This window comes from Passer domesticus, chromosome 13 (assembly GCF_036417665.1).
Source record: "Passer domesticus isolate bPasDom1 chromosome 13, bPasDom1.hap1, whole genome shotgun sequence".
In the NCBI taxonomy this organism is placed as follows: domain Eukaryota; kingdom Metazoa; phylum Chordata; class Aves; order Passeriformes; family Passeridae; genus Passer; species Passer domesticus.
The window spans coordinates 7,241,463-7,265,054 of NC_087486.1; the positions used below are offsets into that span (position 1 = coordinate 7,241,463).

General features: G+C 46.1%; 2 protein-coding genes and 1 long non-coding RNA gene across 6 annotated transcripts in view; 2 read left to right on the plus strand and 1 right to left on the minus strand.

Annotated features, from left to right (window-relative positions):
* ADAMTS2 (ADAM metallopeptidase with thrombospondin type 1 motif 2) overlaps nt 1–10,478 on the plus strand; it is a 174,117-nt gene extending 163,639 nt beyond the window's left edge. For 2 of the 3 annotated variants that reach the window (XM_064387482.1, XM_064387481.1), the window contains 2 exons: nt 667–756; nt 5,006–10,477. In XM_064387482.1, coding sequence (XP_064243552.1) covers nt 667–756; nt 5,006–5,466 — 551 coding nt within the window. In that variant the 3' untranslated portion in view covers nt 5,467–10,477. Of the gene's footprint in view, nt 1–666; nt 757–5,005 lie in introns of all 3 variants that reach the window. The other variant, XM_064387480.1, reaches the window with a different exon arrangement.
* Nucleotides 10,479–11,116: 638 nt separating this feature from the next.
* On the minus strand, nt 11,117–16,997 carry LOC135279915 (uncharacterized). The gene is made up of 3 exons (XR_010347057.1): nt 16,483–16,997; nt 13,069–13,294; nt 11,117–11,594 (listed from the first exon to the last, which is right to left on the minus strand). It is a non-coding gene; the product is annotated as an uncharacterized LOC135279915 (long non-coding RNA).
* LOC135279914 (uncharacterized) lies at nt 15,091–19,953 on the plus strand. Of its 2 annotated transcripts, none has more exons than XM_064387484.1 (2): nt 15,091–15,362; nt 16,995–19,953. In XM_064387484.1, the coding sequence occupies exon 2, from the start codon at nt 16,997–16,999 to the stop codon at nt 17,984–17,986; it is 990 nt and encodes a 329-aa protein (XP_064243554.1). In that variant the 5' UTR covers nt 15,091–15,362; nt 16,995–16,996; the 3' UTR covers nt 17,987–19,953. The 2 variants fall into 2 exon arrangements, with proteins under 2 accessions (XP_064243554.1, XP_064243553.1); XM_064387483.1 differs by lacking the exon at nt 15,091–15,362 and adding an exon at nt 15,421–15,574.
* The last annotated feature ends 3,639 nt before the right edge of the window (nt 19,954–23,592 follow it).

Here is a 23,592-nt window from a genome sequence, read left to right on the forward strand (position 1 = left end):
CTGTGGGGCTTGGCAAGGGGCTGCTGAGCTGTGCTAACCAGGGATGCCTCTTTGCTTTCCCCACCTCCAACAGTTCCAGGCTTTTTTTTCATTCCATCAAACACAAGTTATCTGCAGGGGTTATCTAACTCAGTTTTTAGAAGCTGTAATTAATTTATTCTTGCTTAATCCAGGGCAATAAGGCCTTTATCCTTGTTAGCTTTTCAGCTGCTTACAAATGATATTTGTGAGATCATTTCACATATTCCTATTATTAAGTCATTCATATTCTTTTTTTCATGATGTATTTCTCAGGGTAGCTTTTGATTTCTAATTAATTAGAAGCAAGCTGTCAATTACAGTCTCCAATATAAAGATTTTAATGAGGCACGGTAACTAAACTAGACTGCATGTCTCTGGGGATGTGTGACACTGCCATGAGAAGTGCTGCTGGAGAACTGGCCCTTGGGTTGTCTTCAGTGTTGGCTGTGAAGTGCTGGGCACGGGCTGTAGCAACCTCCCCAAACAGCACCTTTTGCCCCAAGTCAGACAGCTTGGTTCTAATCCTTCCCTGGGCTCCTTCACAATTGGAGCCCACTCATTCTCTGAGCTTGTCCCCTTCTGACAGGACAATTTAATGCTGCCTAACATATGTTTTGTTGCATCTTTTTTTTTCCTCTATTCAAGGAAATGTTTCTGATCCTTCAAAGAAAACCTACATGATACAATGGCTGTCAAGACCTGATCCAGACTACCCCATCCAGAAAATATCTTCAAGTAAAAGACCCATTTATAACTCTGCCTTTGCCCTTAAATGCATGCCACATCGAATGTGGACTTTGCCTTTTGCTCTCTTCTTCTCTCTATGCGGAAAGTTCCCTTGACTTTGCCAAGTTTAAATCTTGGGCTGAATCTGTTTTTTCACACCAGGCACTCGGTGCTCGGTGTCTTTCTTCTCTGGAGCTTGAGTAGCACTGGTGGTGGAGGTCTTGAAGTGTTGGATGTGTGAAGTTGGATCTCCACAGTATGTTGCAGTCCTCTGAAAGGGAGCTGGGGTCGGTTTGCTTGTTGCTTGGTGGTGGTGAAAAAAGGCTCTTACTGGTTCCTGATGTTCAGTTTGATAGCAAAACTGAGAACTTATTGTGAATGTGATCACATCACAATAATGACACCTTGTAGTGCTAAAGTTCTCCTTTATCTAAAAACCCGAAATCTCGTAACTCGCTGGTTTCAGTTCGCTGACAGGGTAGTCTGATGAGTGGAAGAATTTTTTCATTCCATTTTCCTTTGTGGTGCTGTTGCTTTCCTCACCCTTGCTGCTCATTTTTTATTCCTGACCCTCACCTTTATGACCCGTGGAGGGCTCACTGGGAAGCAGAAGCTGAGTCTGTCAGTACTTTCCCTGCTGCTCTGATGCCGTTGCTCTGGCCAGACTCTGATGGTTGTTTGGAGGGTTTTTCCTTGAGAAAAGCTGCGTTCATTTTTTCCATCGCACAATTTTTGCCAGTTTTGCGCATTTTCACTTAAGAAACAAACCCAAAGCAGAGCAGGCGTGGTCCATGGTGAAGGTGGCGTGGTGGTGTTTTCCTTAACGTGGCGGAGGCAATATGATGTTTTCATTGACTACGATGTCTCCAGATGCTCAGCATGGAGCTGTTTATACTCATTACATCTCTGGTCTTTTTTCACCATGTGCATATCTGACTTGACTGGTACGGTTGTATGTGTGTGAGTGTGTGTGTGTGTGTGTGCTCTTAGATGTGTCAACTGGCAAACATAACAGTGTGAACTACTACAGAATTACCTCAATTTTTATTGCTTTTTTTGCTTAGGAGATGAATTTTAGAAAAATGCCTTAATGTTGAAATGTAAATGGCATTAATTTACCAGATCCAGCTTTAAATATGAACAGTACACTGGTACCTTGAGTTGATCTTCATATGGAGTGTTTTTACTTGAACGATAACTATTGAAAGGCAGTAAATTAAATTGGAGGTTGATTTGCACAGTGCATATCCATATCTTCATTGAGACAGGATTGTGGCCTGACTTACTGAAATTTAACTGGCATTCGTGCTTCACCTTCCGTGTTTGTGGATTTGGAATTCACAAGTCATAAACTTCTTTGTGACAGTCAGTACCAATAGTAGAAATATAAAACTGCAGTCTTGGAGCAAATTACTACCTTATTGCTTTGATAATATTTTTTGGAAAAGTGGCATTTTTGAATCTTTGGGTCGTCAACAGTGTAGCACTTCAAACTTGTCATTATCATGTGATCACATATTTAAATTTTGCTGTTAATATTTCCTGAAACATGTTAACAATTTACATGACAAGGTGAAAAAGCAAAGACACGTATCTGGCACTGAATACTGTTATGTAAAATAATTGGTGTTTAACTGTATAAATATATTAATGACTGTTACCTTTAAATAGACAATGTTTAGTGATGTTTCAAGAGATGGGTGGCTATAGAGAATGGTGCAATAAGGTATCTGGGCATTGTGCACTATGTCTATATGCACTTTGGTTTATCAGGGATATTTTATTAGTGTTTTGTATGTATTTAACATAATATTAAAGATGTGCCAATTCAGTTTGCTTTTCAATATTTTTTTATGAGACTAATGTGTACCAAAGTGACTGTGAAACTGATTTATTTTTTTCTTACTGATGTTTTGAATATATACTTCCAGTCTGTCATGCATACTGCAAGTAAAAATAAATAAAAGTTCAGCAAATCTGGATATTTTGGTTTGGATAGAGGATCAAAATTTCATTCGGGCATTGAGAAGTTTCAGATTTTATTTATATGACTTATCAGATGTCACTAAACTTATTACATAATGCAGTTTTATTTCCTTGTATTGTTAAGCTTGATATCGCATGTTTTTGTTAGGAAAAAAGGCATTTTTCTAAAGGTGCTGTTACTGATTCTTACAAAGCCAAGAACAGACCTGCCTTGTTAAAATCACATTTAAATATTATATCTGTTGGCTTTTATTATAGAAGCCATTTGGGGGAATATGCATAAGGGTCATGCATCACAAAGCAAAATGTTTCAAGGGGACTCTTAGGGGTTTGTAAAAATATATATAAATTGTATAGGCACATTCAGGCCTTTGTATGGAGCTGTGCATACAGGTATGAACAGTTCCAGCTCTTAAAAGCTGGCTTGAAAATCTCTCCAAACTTATATTCCTAAGGAAGGAGTCATTCCTAACACCCTGCAGTATTTCAGTTTAGCATTTGAAAAATATGAAAAATACCTGGCACATTCTAAAGCAGCAACTAGAATTTTGTTTTTCTGCAACAAAAGCAACAATCAGAGCATAGATACAATGTACAGGGGGTGTTTTCACCCGCCTCAGCCAGCACTAGCATTTTAAAGCAGCAGCACCAGCTATTAGTTTATTTTAGACTGATATGTTTGCCAATGAAACACCCACGATGCCCTGTTTTGTTAAGTGAGGATGAGTGAAGAGGTGGCACCTACGCTTTCCAAATCCCCTTTTATCGCTGAACCTGCTCTGCTTCTCTCCTTTGCTGTGAGGGTGCTGACACAAGCCAGTGCTCGTAGCAGGAGGGTGAAATGTGACTCCAGATCTGTCTCACATCGGGTGCACTCTAAATAAAAGCAAGTAATTGGAGTTACTCACCCTTTACTGTAAGAGTAGGTGGAAATGTAGTAAGAGCAGGGGGAGAGTGACAAGTGATTTCATCTCTGTCTCAGCACTCTGGTCACAGAGAAATGTTTTATTAGTGATTATGCCAGATATTGGTCAGTCTGCTTTTCTCCTCAGCCCTCTCCTCTCCCCCAAACCCTCTCACTTCTCTCTCAGCATGGGCTGCATGTTGGGATTTTTCCTTCACTGCAGTGCCTGGCTCCATTACTTCATCCTGGAGGCACAGGAGCTGAGGGGTGTCTGTGTGGGACAGAGGACAGGAAGCTTTTTCTCCAAGGAGCCTGCTAGACCCTCACCACCCATTTCCCACCAATTCACACAGTCCTCTGCCTCCCCTGAGCAGAAATCACAAGGGCTTGGGGAATCTCTGAGTAGAGATTCTACTTCTGTTTGTTTCTCAGGCAGGAACACTTTGACCACTTCACCTTTAATGCCTCAGCCTACAATTTGCCACCTGCATTCCAAGCATGATCAGGATCTGCCATAACACCTCTATTATAGTGCAGATTGTTGTAACAGCTATTGACAGCTTAAAGCTTATTGATTAACATTCTTTCTCTTTTATTACAGTCATTGACACAAAAATCAGGACTTTTACTCAGTCTCCCAGTCATTAATGGGCTGGCCTGACTCCATTGCACTGGAGTTTGTTGTTCCAAAGATAATTGGCTCTCTTCTGGAGGAGTAGCAAAGCTTCATGGCACCACTTTTCTCTCAAACAAGAGACATCCTGAGAAAACACTGCTATTTTCAGAGTAGGGGTACCTGGCAACCATATCACTTTGATTAGTGGAGATGGATTAATTTTGAGAATTACACATATCAAAATAGGACTTGACTTTCCTGAGACAGTCTGGATAAATATATGTTACCCCTGACTGTGGTTAGTCACTGTTTGGTTGGAGAAAAGCATTAAAAGGAGCAAATGGGGAAAAAATAGATTTCTTAATATAAAACTTCATGACTTTGTGGGAGTTCAGTGCAGTTTTAGTAACAGCACAGCACAATCAGTGTGTTTTGAAGTTTAAACCAAGACAGTAACACAATTCACAGTCTGTAGGGTAGAACTTCCAGGATGTGAAGGCAAAAATTCGAGTGTGATGGTCCAGAGCTTGGGTGGGGCTGGTACATACAGTTCAGATCAGCTTTTGCAACTCTTGGAGTTGACTTTTAGGTTGAATATAAACCTGCTTCTGCTTGTAGAAGGCTCATTTGCCAGTTTCCCAACCCACTTTAAATATCAAACCTTCTGCCCACTGCCAAAGCTTCAGCTGTGTTTCTTTTCCTGATTAATGTGGAGATGCTCTTTATTTATCTGTTCCCTTTTTCTCTTTCAGAAGATCATTGTCAAGGAGACAAGTCAATGTTTTGTCGCATGGAAGTTCTCTCCCGTTACTGCTCCATTCCTGGGTACCATAAGCTGTGTTGCAAGTCCTGCAACATGTACAGCAACGTAACAGAGGATGGCAATGTAACCAGTGCCAATGTAAATAAGAATAATGTCATTGAGGAGGAGCCCCTGACAACCCTCAGCCCTCCCGTGGGAGTGTCCACCACACAGTCTGCCACCAGCCCTCCTCTGCTTTCCAAAACACGTGCACCCCCTTCCAATGCCACTGAGGAGCACCCAGAAATCAATGCAGTGGATGTTCCCTACAAAGTTGATGGGCTGGATAATGAAGTACCACAGCACAACATCATTACACGGAGGAGGCCTTATGAAAGGACAAGGAATCAAAGAATTCAGCAGCTGATCGCTGAGAAAATGAAAAAAGAGACTCTTAGGAAAATAAACTAAAATGGAAATATGGCACAAACAACATTTTTCTCTTATAGAGATGTTACCAACATTGTAGTATTGGCCATCGTAGAGACTAAGAATGGGGAAAAATCAAAGTGGTGCTATGGCAGAGATACCAAATTCTCAAGCCTACTATAAATGGAAATGACAGATTGTTTCATAAGTGCTAATCTGAACACTTTGATGGCTAGGTTAGGTGTACAGGGTACGGCAGAGTATTAGTGCAATATCCCTACAGTGTCCCACTGAATCCAAACAAACCATGTTACTTAGGTCAGGTTAGCAAGTTTCTCAGTTACAGGCTCTTTAAAGTCTTCTACACCTACATAAAACTGCTTGGGAATAGTAAAGGGAGTCACACTTAGTATGGCAGAAAGCAGTCCCAAGACAATAAATCCCTTTAACTCTGACAAGCAGGGGGTCAGCACTCCTGTGATGCTTCTGTGCCTTGCACAAAGCCTGGCACTAACACAGCCAGCTTCGGGAAGGCTCTTAGGACATGCCAGGCTGGGTTTGGCTGACCTTGGCAGAGCTGCCTCTGTGGTCACAGCTCGGCATGTGCTCACGTAGCTTCCTGAACCAGGACTGTGTAAGAAAATACAGAGAAAACTCTGTAGCCGTATATTTATGTGTAAATTAAAAACTGACAAACAGTAGTTTACATACTTCCATAAACAATTTCAAAGGATTCTCCTAAACTTTTGGACACATGCAAGACATTTAGTAGGGTAGATCTGGCCAACTTGGACTGACAACATTCTAGTCTTTCTGTTTACAATTATCCATATTTTTTTATAATCTCTAAGTTCCTGTAATGCAACAGCCTCAGTGATCCTCATTGGTCGGTGCTTTTTTTATTGGTCTGATTTTTTTCTACCCACATTCTGTTTAACTTAAAGATGACTGGATTCTTGTTGTCTTTTCTTTGGTGCTTTGTTAAGACAAACTTTTTTTTCCCCCCATAGGATGCAGTTATTTTTGAGGAATTAATTTTGTATTATCTTCCTTTCCTTAGGACAGCTTCAATGGTGCAGAAGTGAACAACTGTTTGCTGTGCCCTTACATGAACACACACACACATACATACACATTGTGTATTCACAGCACCAGGTCTGCTAGAAAACTTTTAAGATATGTAACCTGACAACCCTTTGAGTACTTTTTTCCCCCTCAGGGTCATCATGGTTTTCATAGGTCATTTTGAATTCCTGGTTGGAGAACAGAAGATGAACTCAGCTTGGCTCTAACACTGCTGAGACAGGGAGCATGGACAGGTTCCTGCTGTGGGTGGCATCTGAGCAGATTTTTTCCTGGCTTGGATTCTTCCATTTGTTTCTTCTTTGCTGGTAAATCTCCTGCAGAGTCTGGGGCTTCCCTGAAATCCTCTCTTTACCACTAGGTAGGTTTGGTGGCTCCAAGTTCATATTTTCCAGTCTGAGAGGAAGATCTCACCCTCCAGCCTTAGCTGATCCTGGTTTGAAGCAGCACCAGCACTAAGCCCATATATAGAGTCACAAAATTATTGGGAATGTGCTGCATTCCCAGCAGTGTGTGAGCTCTTCCCTGGTCCAGCTGCTGGCAAAGAGCTTCACAGGTATTGCAATGGGAAGCACTTGTGTGACCTACCTTCTGCCCTTGACCACCATGACTGAATGAACTGCCCAGTCTCCTCTTCCCAATGATCCATTCCTGCTGGAAAGGAGGCAAGAGCCTGCAGGAACCTCAGGCTTTACAGCACCTACATGTGGGACTGTGTTTGGCCTGAACTGTGGCCAGAAGTTTTTGAAAAACAAGCCTGGCCTAAGAAAAATTCTTCATGGAGATACTAGCCCAAGAAGAGAAGGAATGTTTTCAGCTGAGGTCGTGGCATCCAGTGCTCCTTGTTGCACAGGATCAGGGTGATACACTTGGAGCAGCTCAGTGCAGGGAATAGAGATACACTGAAGACCAGGATAACTGGGAAGCCCAACAGGCCTGCTAAGAGTCCAGAGCATCAGGAAACGTCTCCTGGGCCAAGCAGACGTGGCTGCAGATGTGGAAGCAGCAGCAAGTACAAGCAAAAATCTGTTCTGGTTTGGAGAAGTAAAACTCAGGCTGTGCAGTTTGGCAGCACAGTGGGAACAGTTCCACCACAGATTTTCACTCCTGGGACATGGAGTGCTCTCCTGCAGTCAAAGGGTGTTTGTCCTTGGTGCCCTGTCCCAGCCCTGCTCCATGGCCTGCTGGCTGTCACACAGCCACGCTGTGCAGGCAAGCCCCAGGAACCTTGTGCCAAGGGATTTGTGGTTGCCTACATTTGGGACAAGTTCTAATAGCAGTGTAGGGTCAGGTCACATCTGTGCACAGCAGCAATGTAGTAATGAGCACTGAAGGGAAAAAAACCCACCATTCTATTTATAAGCAAGGAAGACGTGTCTAAATCAAGATCATTCCAGCTGCTGTGCCATGGGAGACACAAGCTGTAGCCAGCCAGGCTCCCAGCCTGTAGTCATAATATTTCTTGCCTTCCACGTTTCCTTTACACAGATGTGGTTAGTGTAAAACTCATCTTTTCCCCTTCAAGTTAGTATCATTTTAGCTCTGTGGACAATAAAAAAACCACAACCCCCAGCTTTTTCATAGACTAGGAAGCTCATCCAAGCATATGAAACTTAGGAAAATCTTTTACAAACCCAAAGATAGAAGGGGTTGGAGCTGGATTTATGCAGATGGGGAGGTAAAAGTTTTCTGCCTGGAGGGTACCAGTCTAACCCTCTGGGACTTTTTCAAGACCCATTTCTCCAATCCCCTGAGGTAACTCATCTAATAGATTCTGTTCTGCCCTAGCTTCTGGGATAGGCTTAAACTAGGCAGTGTGAAGAAATACCACAGGAGGCAGTGCTCACAGCTCAAAAAAGCATTTTTCCAGATAAAGTGGAAAGTTCTGCTGCCTCAGGAAGCAGGAGCAGTCTCCTGGAAGGCTGGTCTGGTCCATGTTAGGTCCTGTGTTCATTGGGAACCCAGTGCAATGCCTAGTGGCATCTGCATTTTGGAAGGGCTTGTTCCCTTCTCAGTCTCACCTTTTGGGAGATTTATTTGTTTCTTAATGGTTTAAATTCTACTGAATATTTCTCTAGCTGTTTTTTTTTTTGGGGAGGGGGGAACACTAAAGTACTTGAGGCAGCAGCTTCAGTCTACATTGCTCAAGACATCAAGAGGCTGATGGAACATCTCTTTAAGGAGCAGGAGCCAGCAGCTGCCTTCTCTTCACACTCTTCCTGCATGAGAAAGGGGAAGTTGAGTGTCTTCAGACCAGAAAAGATGCTTTCTTTTCAAGCTGCCATGGGTTCTTGAGAAGGTGGGTTTTTTTCAACAGTTCCCCAAGAACATATACATCACTTTTATTGGAAAACACAACACCAGGTTCTATTGATAAAAAAAGCAGCCCCAGACAAAAGGTGGAGCTCTCCTGAGCTGATCTCACTTCTGTGTCATGCAGTGGAAAATTTGGTCATTTTTTTTGTTTGGTTGAACTTTGACAGCTGTTTCATCTTCTCTACAATGCTGTAATTGGGCAAGAGCATCATCACAGTGGATCTTCTGTAACCAGTTTGCTGTTGCCCAGGTGCTGCATTTTCAGACATAACAAGCAGAAAGTGTTATTTTAATGTAACCTTATCCCCAGAACCTAAATCAGGTTTATAAACAAATATATTCCTGCAGGAACCATCTCAGAGATCTGAGAGATTAAGTAATGTGCTCCCACGAAGCAATGCATTTATGATCTAACCATGCAGGTACAGTTTTATCAATTGTCATTTTTCTGGCTGTCTAAACTTAAAATCCAAGTGACAGTCTCTCATGGAAAACAATCCCAAAAAATTCTGGTTTCTTTGGCTTCAGTCATCTGCCATTTTTTTAACCATAATTTCTTTTAAAATTTCTGTTATCTATTATGAACACATCACTTTTTATATTCATATATCCATTCAATATTTAGAGTTTCACAACACCTCCATAGAATGCTTTCAGATATTTTGAGAATTCTAGAAACGGTGCTTTACCAGTACTCAAAGGGGTTTTTGTTTTATTTTATTACATAATGCATTTAATATCTTATTTACTCACCTACAATGCACAGTATTAGCTATGTTCATCTGAATATCTATATGCAACTTCCATTCACTTACATATGCCTTAACAGAAATTGCAATAAATAGCCATTTCTTGTATATTAAAAATGTATATACAAATTAGAATCTTTAATTTTATAATTTATTAAATTTAAATGTCTGTGTTCTTTTGCAAAAAAAAGTGTTTGGCTTTTCCCTGTGCTTTTTTCATTGAGTTGATGTTACGCAGAGATGCTAGAAGAGGAAGAGCCAGCATCTTCAGATTCAAAACCAATTCAATTTCTATGACTTAATGAAGTGGGATTGGGATACACTTGCTGCCAAAGTCCTACATCCTTCTTACAACATCCATTATCCAAGGCTAAATATCATGAAGTCACTGGACCAAAACCTCAGTTGACAACTGCACGGAAATTAATCAAACTCACTTAAACCTGCTTGAGGCCCAAATCCATCCTGGTCCCTGTATCATCTCTTTAAAAGGCTCAGTTATTTGGGCTTCTATTCAGGACTGATGAGTGAACTGTGCTTTGCATGTCCTATTGATAAAGTAATTGCTCCTTTCCATGAAATTCTTTTGCACACATTCTCCTGCCATATCCTGCACAAACATTGCTGGGTTCCCTTTAAAGCATAATTGAATCTTTCTCATCTGATTGAAGTTTGTTGCTTGAGGATTTGAAATATCCCTGCTTATTGTGATTATTCAGTGAGCACCATGCAGTGCATTCGAGTCCAGCATTCTTTAATCAGGTAATGGGCCACCTCAATACTTTCCATCTGAAAAGTAATTTACACATATAAATGCCCCGATAAAACAGTGGACAAGCCCAAACCTGGGCTTCATTTACTGTGATAATTCATGCAGCATTTACAGCTGTGACAAGGGTCATATTTAATTGCCTTTTGCTTTCATAGATTTTGAGATTTTTAGAGTGGCCATGGCAAAGGGTCTCACATCCACACCCCAGACATGAGGGACACCCAGGGTGGGCTCAGCCATGTCCAACACCTCTCCCTCCCCCTGGTCTTGCTCTCTCTCTTAAATACGAAAAGATGCCACCCACAGGAGGCCTTCTCCTCCCCTCCTTGCCTACATCAGATTTTTATCCCTTTTCACCATCATCTGGCTGTGAGGATTTTTTTTTTTTTTTAGAGCCAGCTCAAGGAACTGCAATTCCAGGCCAGGAAAGAAGTTTTCAGGTTATTCCTAATTACTCCAGGCAGAAGGCAGCTCCAGCAAAGTGCTGTGAAAATTCAACTCTCCTTTCCCACAGCGAGGGGGGCACAGGATGATTTCCAGGGTGTTCCCACAGGGTGGTCTGGCTCAACGCTTGGCTTTGCTCACAGTGGGCAAAGAAGGCTCCTGAGCCTTTCTGGGAGATAAATGCCTGGAAATTCCCCTAGGGTTGTGTGTGTGCATCTGAATGTGTGTGTGTGTGTGTGTGTGTGTGTTTGTGTGCAGTGCTCATCTTTGCTCTCCCCCTGCCCCCTTTCCCAGTCCCTCCTCCTTTCCCACCATCCTAAAACTCAGCAAGGCCCGGAGCGACAGAGCCACAGAACCACATCAAACACTTCGAAAATCTCATTACAGGAGGGAGCAGAGCAGGATGACACAGTGGGAGAAGGGTTATCCTGGTTAACCTGCTGGGTGCAATGCTCCATCAGCAGAGCGCTGCCAGCAGCATCCCGGGATGCAGCTGGACCGCGCAGCCCCGGGGCTCCCGGCAGGCCGGGTCGCTTCCCCTCGGCCCAGCCGCCACTAGATGGTGGCACGGCACAAGGAGTGGGACTGAAACAGCCGCTGGACTGTGACCCCAGCCGGAAAAATCCCTTGGTCTGGGGAGAGGCGCTCAGGAAGGGCCGGATGGAATCAAACCCCCTCGGCTCGGTCCCCATCGCGGTGTGGATGGAGCCGAAGATGCTGCTGTGCTCTGTGCTGCTGCTCTGCTGTGCTGCTGCTCTGCTGTGCTGCTGCTCTGCTGTCTGTGCCTGGGGGCTGGAGGAGGGATCCTGCAGGAGAGAAACACAGACAGCACCTGCAGTGGAGAATTAGAGCCATGATCAATCCCACCACGCAAAACACCGAAAATAACTCAAGAATAAGTTGTTTTCTGGGGTTGTTTCTGGGTTTACTTCTTAGGGAGTCTAAACACTTGCCAGCTCCTCCAGAAGGAAGTTTAGAGCCAGTAACATAGCAAGAGGTTTCAGTGATGATTGCAATTTAATTTTTAAAAATCTTTTTTTAAAGAAACACAACAGCTATGGAAAGACAAATCTGTTTTTGGTGACCTGGGCTGCTGGCAGAACAGGGGGTTTCATGTGACCCCAGGCAGGAGAAGGTTTTCAAGTGATGGCAGTGCTGCCCTCACTGAGGCCTGCAGCAATTCACAGTGCTCAGCTCTCCAGCCTCTTTGTGTGGTGCATCCAAGAGAACAAATCCACACCAGTGTTCAGGCACTTTGGGACATGTATAATCTAAAATGATGATGAAAAATGCATCCAGGCAAAGATATAGTTTAATTATAGGCAGATCAGTAATAACAGAAAAAAAAAAATATTATTTTAAATAAATAATCTGGGATGGATTCCCAGGGGAGGTTGCCAGCGAGTTGTCACCATGCTTTGGACTTCTGAAACTTTGAAGCATATTAAGAGAAGCCTGCACAGGCACAGAACTCTCTGCTGGCCATGAGCAACCACTGCCAATGAAGTCATGACCATGTTGTGGCCTGGAAACGCCCAGCAAAGGCTCCCAGGAGTCATTTTCCAGCTTAATTAAACTTCTAATGAAACAAAGTACCTAAATCCCCCTGAGCAAAGGCCCCTCACAGGACTCCACCCCTGTTCCCAGCTGGATGGAGAGCTCAGGTGCTGCAAACAAGCCTTGTTCCCTCTGGTGATGTGCTGCAGCCACCCAGCCCTCACACAGCAGCTGGTTCCTCGCCTGCAAAAGGCAAAACTTAGCCAGGACCTCCCAGAAAATCCGTGTGCATCAGTGACAGCTTTGGCACACGTAGCCACCACCAGTTGCTGTGTGAGCTGCAGTCACGGCAACAGCTGTGGGTGCAACAATTCCAACCAACTCTGTGTAGTTAATACAAAACCAGCTCGTTCATATTTGATGGCAATGTCTTTACTGGTACCATAGTGACTGCTTGATGTGATGCATAGGAGGTTAATGGGCTGGGGGATGTAATCAGAGATCACAAATCATCTGGAATCTGGCACAAATCAGGTAAAAACATTTTCCTTTCCTAAACTTTTTATGACAAACATGGAAACACAGAATCACAGAATGGTTTGGAATGGAAGGGACCTTAGAGATCATCTGGTTCCATCCCCCTGCCCTGGCCAGGGACACCTTCCACTAAACCAGGCTGCTCCAAGCCCCATCCAACCTGGCCTTGAACATTTCCAGGAACCCACAACCTTCTTAAAGGTATTTATCCCTCTCATCTGGCATGTTCTATTCACTCCATCATACCTTTAAGAAGGAGGCAACTCCAGCAGGGAGGAGAGGCTTATCAGAGCAGAGGAACCATCTTGATGACTGTTTTTAAAGAGAATGTATCCATGCACATCTGCACATGTGGAGTTTGTTTCCAGCACAGTGATGTTCCTCACAAAATGTTTTTCCCAAGCTCCATACTGCAGCTGCTTAGCATAGCTGGTGTCTGAGGGTTTTTCCATTTTGATGGTAATCACGTTTCCTACAAGCAAGAAGGAAAAATTGAAGCTCTGAGTTACTAAAACATGATCCCTGGTGATCATTGCTGTAAGTGAATTTAATGCATGAAAGCTTTGTGGGTCATTTCAGCTAAATTCAGCTGTTTGGCACCAAAAGTCCAGACAAACAGCTTAAGCTTACATACCTGTTATATTGAAATAATAAGCAATGGCTATTTCCAGAAAAAAAAAATCTGCTTGGAACCATATCCCAAAGGGATGCACAAATCTGTTGAGCTGCTTATTTCTTTTTAATGGAGACAAAGAAAAAACCTAAATGATGAGTGTGGGCTTGGGTGACTGAATCAGCTGCTACAGCCAATTCCAGCCTGAATGCTGGTAACCCAGAATATTTGCATTAAAACTAAAGCAGTGATTTTTAATCTAGGATTTCTGCTTTTCTCTTCATCCCTCCAGCAGGTCAGGACAGGCACTGTGGGGAGCAGCAAGGCTCAGAAATGCTGTCACACTGCCTGGCCTGGGCACACAGGGATGTTGTGTGGGATGGCTATCCCCCAGGAAAGAGCAGCAGCTGTTGGGGCTGCCTCTGAGGACGGTGTTGGGAAATAAATACAGAAGGAAGAATCAGCTGCAACATAACAATTCATCTCCCCACGCAATGTGATGCTGCAAGAGAGGCTATGAGAGGGACACCGGGGTTACTCCAGAATTGCAACCAGTTTGCAGCATGTTAATAAGCCTGGAAACAAAGGCAAATGTTGGATGCTGCCAGTCCTCCTGGCAAAGCAATTTGCTGTAATGCACTTGTGTGGTCTCAGAGAAACACAAATGGGGATGATCCTGGGAGCAGGGGGAGAGAGGGGCTGGTGGAGCACAGCCCTGGGAGGTGCCGTGGCAGGGCTGGCTGCTGCTGTGCCTCCACAGCAACACGGATATGCAGCTCAATCCAGAGATGTAGAGCTCAGCCCAGGGATGCACAGCTCAGACCAGGGATGTACAGCTTGGCCCAGGATGTAGGGCTTTAATCTAATCCAGGGCTGTAGAGATCAGACCAGGGATGTGTGGGTCAGCCCAGGGATGTACAGCTTGGCCTAGGGCTGTAGAGCCCAGCCCAGGGATGTACAGCTTGGTCCAGGATGTAAGGCCTAATCCAGAGATATAGAGCTCAGCCCAGGGATGCACAGCTCAGCCCAGGCATGTGTGGCTCAGCCCAGGGCTATACATCTTGGCCTAGGGATGCTCGGCTCAGAGCAGAATGGGAGCAGGGACAGAAGAGAGCAGAGAGCAGCACTAGAGAAGCTGCAAACACCCCACTGCCTCTTGGGAAAACCGGCACAAATATGATCACAAAATAAGGCAGAGAAGGAAGAAAAACAGCCCCAAACCCCAAGGATTCCCCTTCCAGCAATAAAACATGAAGGAGCTATGGCTCCTGTTTTCCCAGCCCAGCTCGGAGCACAGGCAGCCCTTCCCCTCCCGCATCACGGCCCCGCGGTCCCTTCCACACGGGAAGCGTGGCCAGACAGGGAGCCGCAGGGATGAGGGATGGCGGTCCCTTCCACACGGAGCAGCAGGGATGAGGGATGGGGATCCATTCCACACGGAGCAGCAGGGATGAGGGATGGCAGTCCCTTCCACACGGAGCAGCAGGGATGAGGGATGGGGATCCATTCCACACGGAGCAGCAGGGATGAGGGATGGCAGTCCCTTCCACACGGAGCAGCAGGGATGAGGGATGGGGATCCATTCCACACGGAGCAGCAGGGATGAGGGATGGCGGTCCCCCCACACGGAGCAGTAGGGATGAGGGATGGGGATCCATTCCACACGGAGCAGCAGGGATGAGGGATGCCCGGTCCCGGCCGGTGCCCGCGGCTGCCCCGGTGCCTCGGCGCCCGCCGGCTGCGGCTCGGGCAGGGCAGGCAGCCAGCGGGATATATTTAGCAACAGCAACAAAACAGGCAGCGGGATCAGCTGACTGAGGCAGGGAGCTGGCGCACGGGCTGGTGTCAGACAGCATCTCCCGTGCTGGAAGCAGGGAGCGGGGCAGAGCCGTGCAGCCGCGGCAGACGACAGCGCCCGAGCCCGCAGGTAAGGGGAGGGGGTCTGGCCGTGTGCCGGGGGTCGCTAGGAGCATCCGGGGTGCTGGTAGCCAGGGATGCTCACGGCGTGGTGGAAGGGAAGCTGCAGGCAGCGGGGAGGTGACCTCGGCCATGCCAGCGCGGTGCCCAGGGCGAAGGGGATGGCACCCGGGCGGGACCTGATCCATGCCATCATCGGGAGAGTGCTTTACCTGCAAACAGGTAATTTAAATTTCCTTCCGGAGGAAGGGCGTGTTGGCAGGGCTCAGTTGCTGGTTAGCGCTGTCGGGATTTAACGCGACATGCCCGCGCCCCTCGCCAGGAGCATCCTCCGCTCCCGCTGCGGGCCCGGGCTCCGACCCTGCCCAGCTCAGGCAAGGCTGGGAGGGATGGGAGGAAGAAGCCTTTTCTTCAAGGCTTGAAGACATGAGAGAAACGGAGCAGGCAGGAAAAAGGATAATAAAAGGGCCCTAAGATTTTAAACAAGCATCTCCTGCTCTCAGGTCAGCAAATCCCAGCTTGGCTGGCTTTACCGGCAGCACATGAGGAAAACCAGGGATGGGCAGGGAGGGATGGGCACCCGGCGAGCCCTACCCTGGCTCGGCACGAGCTGCTCGTCTGTGCTCCGTGTGTGATCTGCAGCTTTGCAGGGAGGTTCAACAAAGCCAGATTTATTTCCAGCAATGACAAGCAAGGCATTAAAATAGCCAGCAAAGCACTTTTGGGTTTAATCACACAACAAAGCTATATTGTGTCTGCAGATTAGTCACATACAAATTTCATTGGGGGAAACAGTAAAAAAAAAAAAAAAAAAAATCCAGGCTATATGGTCATTTCTGCCAGAAGGGGAGATAAGCAAAGCACAGGGGGAGTGTTTGGAGGAAAAAAAAAATCAGTAAGTTAGAAAACACTGCAGCACAAAATCTACTGAAAATTTTGTAATTCAATATATTTAACTGAGTAGCAGGAGCATTTTTAGGAAATCCATCCTAAAATGAGTTGAGGATGACTATTTGATTATAAAGGACATGAATTAAATCCCTTTGACTATGCAAGCACTCAGTGGAGGACCTACCTCTCCATAACTACATTTATAAACTGTGGATAAAAGTGACCCTGTAGATTCTCACCTTCAGCTTCTAGAAGCAACTGTAATGTTGCTTTATGTAGGTGGTGCAGGAGCAGGGCAGATCCTTTCCTGCTGGGTTCAGCTCCTGCTGGGACTAAGGGTGAGGTCAGAGACCTGTCACAGTGACCAGACCTGGAGCATTAAATAAGGACAATAGTTTGTGCCCTGCTGCTCCGCCAAAGGCAGTGAGACAAGCTCATGTCCCTGTCCCACACCTCTCCAGCTGTGCTCCCTTGCATTGCTTAAGGAGGGAGGGAGCACCATTGCTGATCTCCTTAATGAAATTTCTATTTACTGCCACATTTAATGATTTGGCTTCTTTGGCACATTTATGAAGCTGTTTATGAAGCCAAGGGTATAAAAGTACTGCCAGCAAACTTTTCAAATGTGGTTTTTGTTAACAGCCATGTTTACCTCAAGAAGACATCAGGTGGCTCAGGTAGAAACAAGCCCAGGATTTCTTTACCAGGGCAGGTTCTCACATGCTGATCAGGTCTGCTCTGCTCTTTGCAGCCATGGCACCCCGGATCAGACTGAGCCTTTCAAAGCCTCTCCCAACCATACGGGAAACCCACGAGGAAGCGATGGAGGATCCCAGCAGCAACCCCAAGTGTGCTGGAAGTGCTGCAGCCAGCCCAGACTCGTACTCCAGTGATGACTACATCCAATCCATTTGCCACCTCGCCAGACCCACCTTCCCAGCCCTTCTGGAAAGCAGACGTAAGGGTAAGGACAGAAAGACCCTGAAGACCCTTGAGGATGTGTCAGGCTCTCCACCACCTGTGGGGACACAGCAGGAAAGGTCAAAATGTAAATTGACCAATTTCATCTCCAGTGTGGTGCCACTGGGAAAAGTCCCACCTGCAGAAACCGACTTTTGGTCCAGAGAGGACCCCCTGGAACAAATTTACACCAATACAGGAAATCTTTGCTCCTCCAAGGCTTCTTCCTCTGGTGAAAGTGCCAGCACTGGTTACTCACAATGCAACTCTTTTGTCCCAAATGGTGACCTTCATCCCACAAACCTGGAAGAAAAAAACACAGGGAAAACCAGTTTTCCACGAGTGTTCAGTTTTCCAAGGCTTCCCTCCCCAAGACCAGTTCAGAAAGAAGCAGTATGCTCAGAGATGAGGTATCTCAGAAGGGATGAGGGAACAGTTTTAGGGAATAACCACAGTCAGAAAGAAAATGGCCCCATGTTCATTAACACTGAAGAGCAATTGGCACCCTCAGCCAGAGGGAAGGTGGCAGGAAACCCAGCCCTGCCCTGCTCTGTAGGAAGGCAGAATTTGTTCAATACTGCAGGCATAGATGAAAAAGAAGGAAGAAAAACTTCTCACTGTGACAAAAATGTCATGGGTGATGTTCCCACTAAGCAGAGATACTTCGAGTCTTTCCAGGTACCTAAAAAAGCCACCATCCATAACTGGATTTCAGAGCACAGATGCATCTGGAAAGAAGCAAAGATAAAAGCTTGTTTGCTCCCAGCCATTGCTGAAGTGTGAAGAAGTAGCTGCTTAGAATAATTTTATTCACAAGATATAACCACCCTGTGCTCTAGCAGCTCTCCTGGAGTCCTCACACAGAAAACATGGCTTGAACATGCATGCGAGTCAGGCAGACTCTTGTGATCCATCATATCCCTCATCCGTGGGCAAAGGGACAATTCAGAGTCTCATCTGCTAAGGAAACAGCAATCAGTTTTCATTTTGGAAAGGCAACAGTTCATAAAGCATCTCCTCCCACCTACTGCCTAGAACTGCCCTGAGCATGAAGAAAAGCTGGAGAGAGCTGGAGAGAACACAAATCCCATCTGTGCTGGAGAAGAAGTGGGAACATTGAAATACCAGTGCTTCCCAGCCAGTGCCAAGCAGGCAGATGTTGCTGACAAGTACTTGAGTTCAGATATTCACAAAGGAACCCTTTGCCCAAGGCTCGGACAGTAGGAAATGCACTCTCTCTGACACACACACACACATTTACTGGGAGACCATCACAGAGCCCTGCCTCAGCACCAGGATCCCACTGGAGAGGTCACCCTTAGAGCAGTAGCATAAAGAATTACTTCTTAAAAATCATAACAAGTCTTTTATGAGGATTTGCTGGAGGGCAAGGTGGAGAATATTACAGCTCCTTGGGTGGGGATTTTCCTGGTGCTTACCCTGTCACAACTCTGTTCCCTTTTCTCCTGGACTTAGCCCTGACAGGAGGAGAGCTGGGAGCCCTGGTGGGCATTGCTGTGCTGGGGCTGTGGCTGTTGTGGAGCCAGCTGAAAACAGGCATCGTGTTGGACTCTGCACTGGCACAGCCAGGCTGCACACCACGGGATTTGCTGCTCAGGTGTGGGGGCCCTGAGCCCACACAGAGCTCTGCAGGCTCAGAAGAGCAGCCTTGGCTGAGGGGCAGCCTAGGGATGCTGGGCTGGTGCTGATAGAACCTGAATGTAAAATAGTAACCTGTGTTTCCCTTCGTACCTGTGCTTCTGTGTTCTCGCCTAGCTGACTGTGCTGATGACGTTGACTGAGCTTTGCTTCGTGCTGCGAGACTGAAACATGGAAAAAACAAATGTGCATGTCCCAAGCACCCAGCACACACAAACAATTCATGCTGTTGGTATTGCTACATGGGATGTCTGTAGGACAAGAAGCATTCCCACAAGGATGGGGAGTCCTGGCATGGGGTAGTGGGCACATGCCCAGGCCATCCCTCACTGCCACACAGGGACTTCTCCATCAGAGGAGCTGCCATTGGCACTTTGTCCTGCAGTCAGAGCAACCTCACCCACCTGTGTCTGGTGCCACACTCTCCACAGCCAGTCAGGAGATGTAGCTGAGAAAACTGCAAAGCAATACCAGTCTAATTATTGCTACTACTAGGAATAAATGTTTTGGCACAGCAGAGAGCAGAGGGACCAGGCTGTTTGCTCAACAGCAGCTAAGACGAAAAACAGCATTGGAAAGCTGCAATTATAAAAATGCTCACAAGTGATTTCCAAACCACCCTCAAGCAGATTAAATGAAAAAGCAATTTCTACTCAGCACCAACATGAGTGTAAATATGCTCAAGGATCAAAAGGTGAGAGTGTTTGAGCTTCTCAGCCTTACATCTCTTACCTCAAATATTTTTTTCTCCTGTTGAAACTCATTAGTGCTATGGAGCTGAGCTGCTTCTCAGCTCTGTTTTTGAACTAACCACACAGCAAGAACGGAAGTGAAGGTGGTTCCAGGATTCATTAAAGCTGATGGAGAAAGTTGAACCCAGGAGGTCCCAGCCTGCTCTGCCTCCTCCACACCTGCCCCTCCCTTCTCAGGTAAATGCTGGGGTTTAAGCAATGCTTGTCCTCACTGCTCTGCTGTCATTTAAATTTCTCTCCATGTGAATATTTATGATGACTCTAATGCCTAACAAGTCTTGTGCCAACTGCATGTGTCACTGCTTTTGACAGAGGAAACAAATAAAATCCTTCCATCCAGTTGTTGTTTCCATTCTGCATTCCACAGGGCATTATTTTTAGTGCTGGGCTGATCCACAGCACATGGGCTGTGACTTGCCATGCAAGCACCTTCTCACTCCACCAGGCCACCAAAGGCCTTCACAGCTCACCCCTGCAGCAGCTGCTGCCCAGGGCTGGGACTCCTTCTCAGCTGCCACAATCCTGCAAGTCTCTACACCCTGAAACCCATCACTTTTTCTCTCCAGAGCAAAAAGGCACAGCAGCAGATGAGAGCTGCAGCCCAGGAGGCTGGGAAAAGCCTCCAGTTCTCTGATGTAGGACTGGGAGCAGGGGTGGGGTGATGGCAGGGTTGGGCTCAGAGCTGGGGCCATTTAAAAACACGGTGTTAGTTCCAGGTGCAGGCAGGTTTGGAGCAGTGAAGCTTTGCAGTGAACTGGCTCTTTCTGGAGAATACTTTTTCTTGAGTGAAAACTGAGATTCTACTCAAGCAACTGGGTTTCTCAAGAGGAGCCAAAGGTGCTAAGATGCAGCAAAGAGACAGGGGCAAATTAGTGTCATAGAAGTGGCAAGGCAGGGAAGGGAGGAGAGAAATGTGGGGCTGGTGGTGCCAGTGAGGGAGCAGGGCAGCTCCCAGCAGGAGTGGCAGGGCCAGGAGCCCCAGGCTGAGGAATTCCAGCTGTGCAGTAGAAGCTGTGGCAGGTAAGAGAAGAAAAGCTGGTTTAACACAGGACAGAGGCAGCAGATAGGGAGGGCTGTCTCTATTCAGGTTCACTTAAATCCTGCTTTGAAAAGCACAGTCCTCACCTTCTTCACCATCAGCTGTGCTGGAAATGACCATGTTGGTCCTTGTGAAATCACTGCACACTTAAATATGCAGCAGTTCCCTGGATAAGGCAGTTCTGCAGCTATACATCACCCACCTGCTGCAAATGTACTTTGGGCTGGTTCAGGGAGGGGATGGGGATTGGGGCAGCCTTGTCCCTCCCTTGTCACAGCCTCTCTGCCCCCAGCTGCTGAGGGAGACTGCAGTCCTACCAAAGGAAAAAAACTGGATGTTGTTGGGTGGGATAACGTGGCCTGTAGTTACACAGCACTTTTCTCCCTGTTCACCCCATGGATGCACCCCTGGGCCATCAGAAAATGCTCCCCCTCTCTCCCTCTCTGCAGAACAGCCCCTGAGGAATCGCTGGTCAGGATAAGCCTGCTGAAGTTGCTGCCTGTTCAGAAGTGCTTCCAGACAAGAAAGAAAACCTTATCTAGGAATTTAGGTCACAGAGAGAGATAAAAGCCATGCTGCTTCCATGGCCAATCTCACGGCAGGCTCTGCATTTGAAGGCACTGGCAGAAAAATCTCTTTTATTGAGATCATTAGAACTGCCAAGGGGATTTGGATTAATTTGAATGGGGAATTGGTATCCAAATCCCACCAGCAGCTTTCAGTCTCAGACTTCACATCCAGTTCACAAGCAAACTGTGAGCATTCATGGCAATTTTGCTTGCATGATCATGCAGCCTCCTCCTGCTGCAAACCGTAAATGCATTTGGACACAGAAAATCATGACCAGAATTTACAAACCAGAGCTGGCGAGGCAGAAAGAAAACTGTCCCACTCTTTCCTTTCTTGTCTTTAAATGACAAAGGTACCCATCAGCTGAAAGCAAAGGCCAGGAAGGAACAGCTCCGTGGTCAGAGCTGTGCAGTGCAGGAGCTGCTCAGAAGCTCCTGCAGCACAGAGAGCCTCTCCCACCCAGCAGGGGCCTTTCTGTGCCCACACAGCCAGCAAGAGAGATGCGATAAACAAAGGAAAATATGAGCGTGATTACAGCAGGGAGAGACCATGGATGGGGCTCTCTCAGCCAGGGGCTGTAATGAGAGAGACAAGAGATTGAAGAGCTGCACACAAACAGGGAGATGCTGCAGGGCTATGAGCAAGGTTAGCAAAATCAGTTTCTAAAAAGGTCTTTAACTCTGAAGCTAGGATTAAAGCTGCTATTTTTGATTTCAGAAAAAAAAATCCAGCTCTTAAAGCTCCAAGGAAAACTTAAAGCTCCCACCTTTAAAGGAGATCAGACCTGAGCCCGAGGCAAAACCCAAGGATGCCTCAGCTGAAAGCAGGCGCTTTGTGGGTGGTGCTTCAGGCATTCCCCCTGCCCTGAAGTGCCTGCATTTGGGCCTAATTGCTCATTAAGGGCATATTTTAATTAACTTTGAGCTTTCCTAAGTGGAGACTACTTCATTTATCATGGTGCAGAATGAAGTTAAACTGCATTTAGTGACTAAGCAGGAATCCCTTAGCTTTGAATGAAACCTTGCCTGAACCATCAGCACTGTGATTAATGGCAAAGTAGTTTGTATTTTCCATTTGTAACTGTAAATGTGGGCAGAAGAGAGCTCGGAAGTGATGGCTGAAAGCTTTACTGCTTGTGTTTGAGGAGCCAGAACGTTCAGGCACAGCTCTGCCTTGCTCACCAGGGCCCACATGTGTTTTTGTGGCTGGCATCACTTATATGGGCCACAGTTGACAGCAGGGATGACCCCTGAAGTGCCACATCATGGGCTTGTGGCCTTTCCCCATGCTCTGGGATTCTCAAGCACAATCTAATTTGCTTGACACGAGCTAGAGCTGATGCAAAATACATGTTGTGTAAATAGAGAGATATTGTTCCTGGTAATTGCAGCCTTCCTGGAATTATTGGTCCTGGAGGCAATGCTTCCTAGGGCTGTTGCAAAGAGCTGTAGAAAGACTGAGCATTTTTAGAATACCAGCTTGTTGCTACATAAAGTTTGACCAAATGCCATTTAAATCAAAGGGAGCCTTTAAGTGCTTGTAATGGGGATAATGGGGTGCTGCATTCAAAGCACAGATTTCTAATAGCAGCTGATGAGGAAAATCAAATTATTACTTTATTTATTTGCGTGTATTAGCATTGTATCAACTGTCGTCTTTGCTTTTAAATTAGCCTAGCTGAAAGCCCATCAGCCTGCTGTGAGCTTAGCAAAAACTGTGTGTAAAGCACAAGGCTTTATCTGCCTGTGCCTCACACACCTGCAGGGGTTTTGTCCCTCAGGATCAGCAGATCCCTGCTCTGGTGGTCAGGCACGGTGAGAGCAGGAGGAGCCTGCAGGGACACTGCCACATCTCATCTGGCAGCACAATGTGACATTTGCAAGTCAGCTCTGCTTAGCTGAATGCTTTGTTATTTTTTCCTGGTTGGTGAGTGTGTGGTTTATACATGGTTTATACCAGAGGTGCTGGGCTGCTCTCCAAAACTCTGAGAGGAGGCTGTAGCCAGGTGGGTGTTGGTCTCTCCCCCTAGGTAACAAGTGGCAGGACCAGAGGAAATGGCCTCAAGCTGGGCCAGGAGAGATTTAGATTAGGTATTGGGAAAATTTCTGGATGGGTTGTCAAGCCCTGGAACAGGCTGCCAAGGGAAATGGTGGAATCACTGTCCCTGGAAGTGTTAAAAACATGTAGGTGTGGCACTCAGGAACATAGCTTAGCAGCGCTGTGCTGAAGTCAGTGATCTTAGAGAGCTTTTCCAACCTTAATTATTTTATGGTTTTATATTGTTCCAACTCACTCAATGAGCACTGGCTGAGCTCCACTAGCTCAGCTTCAGAACAGGGAGATGCCACATCTCAAGTGTCCGGGCTCCA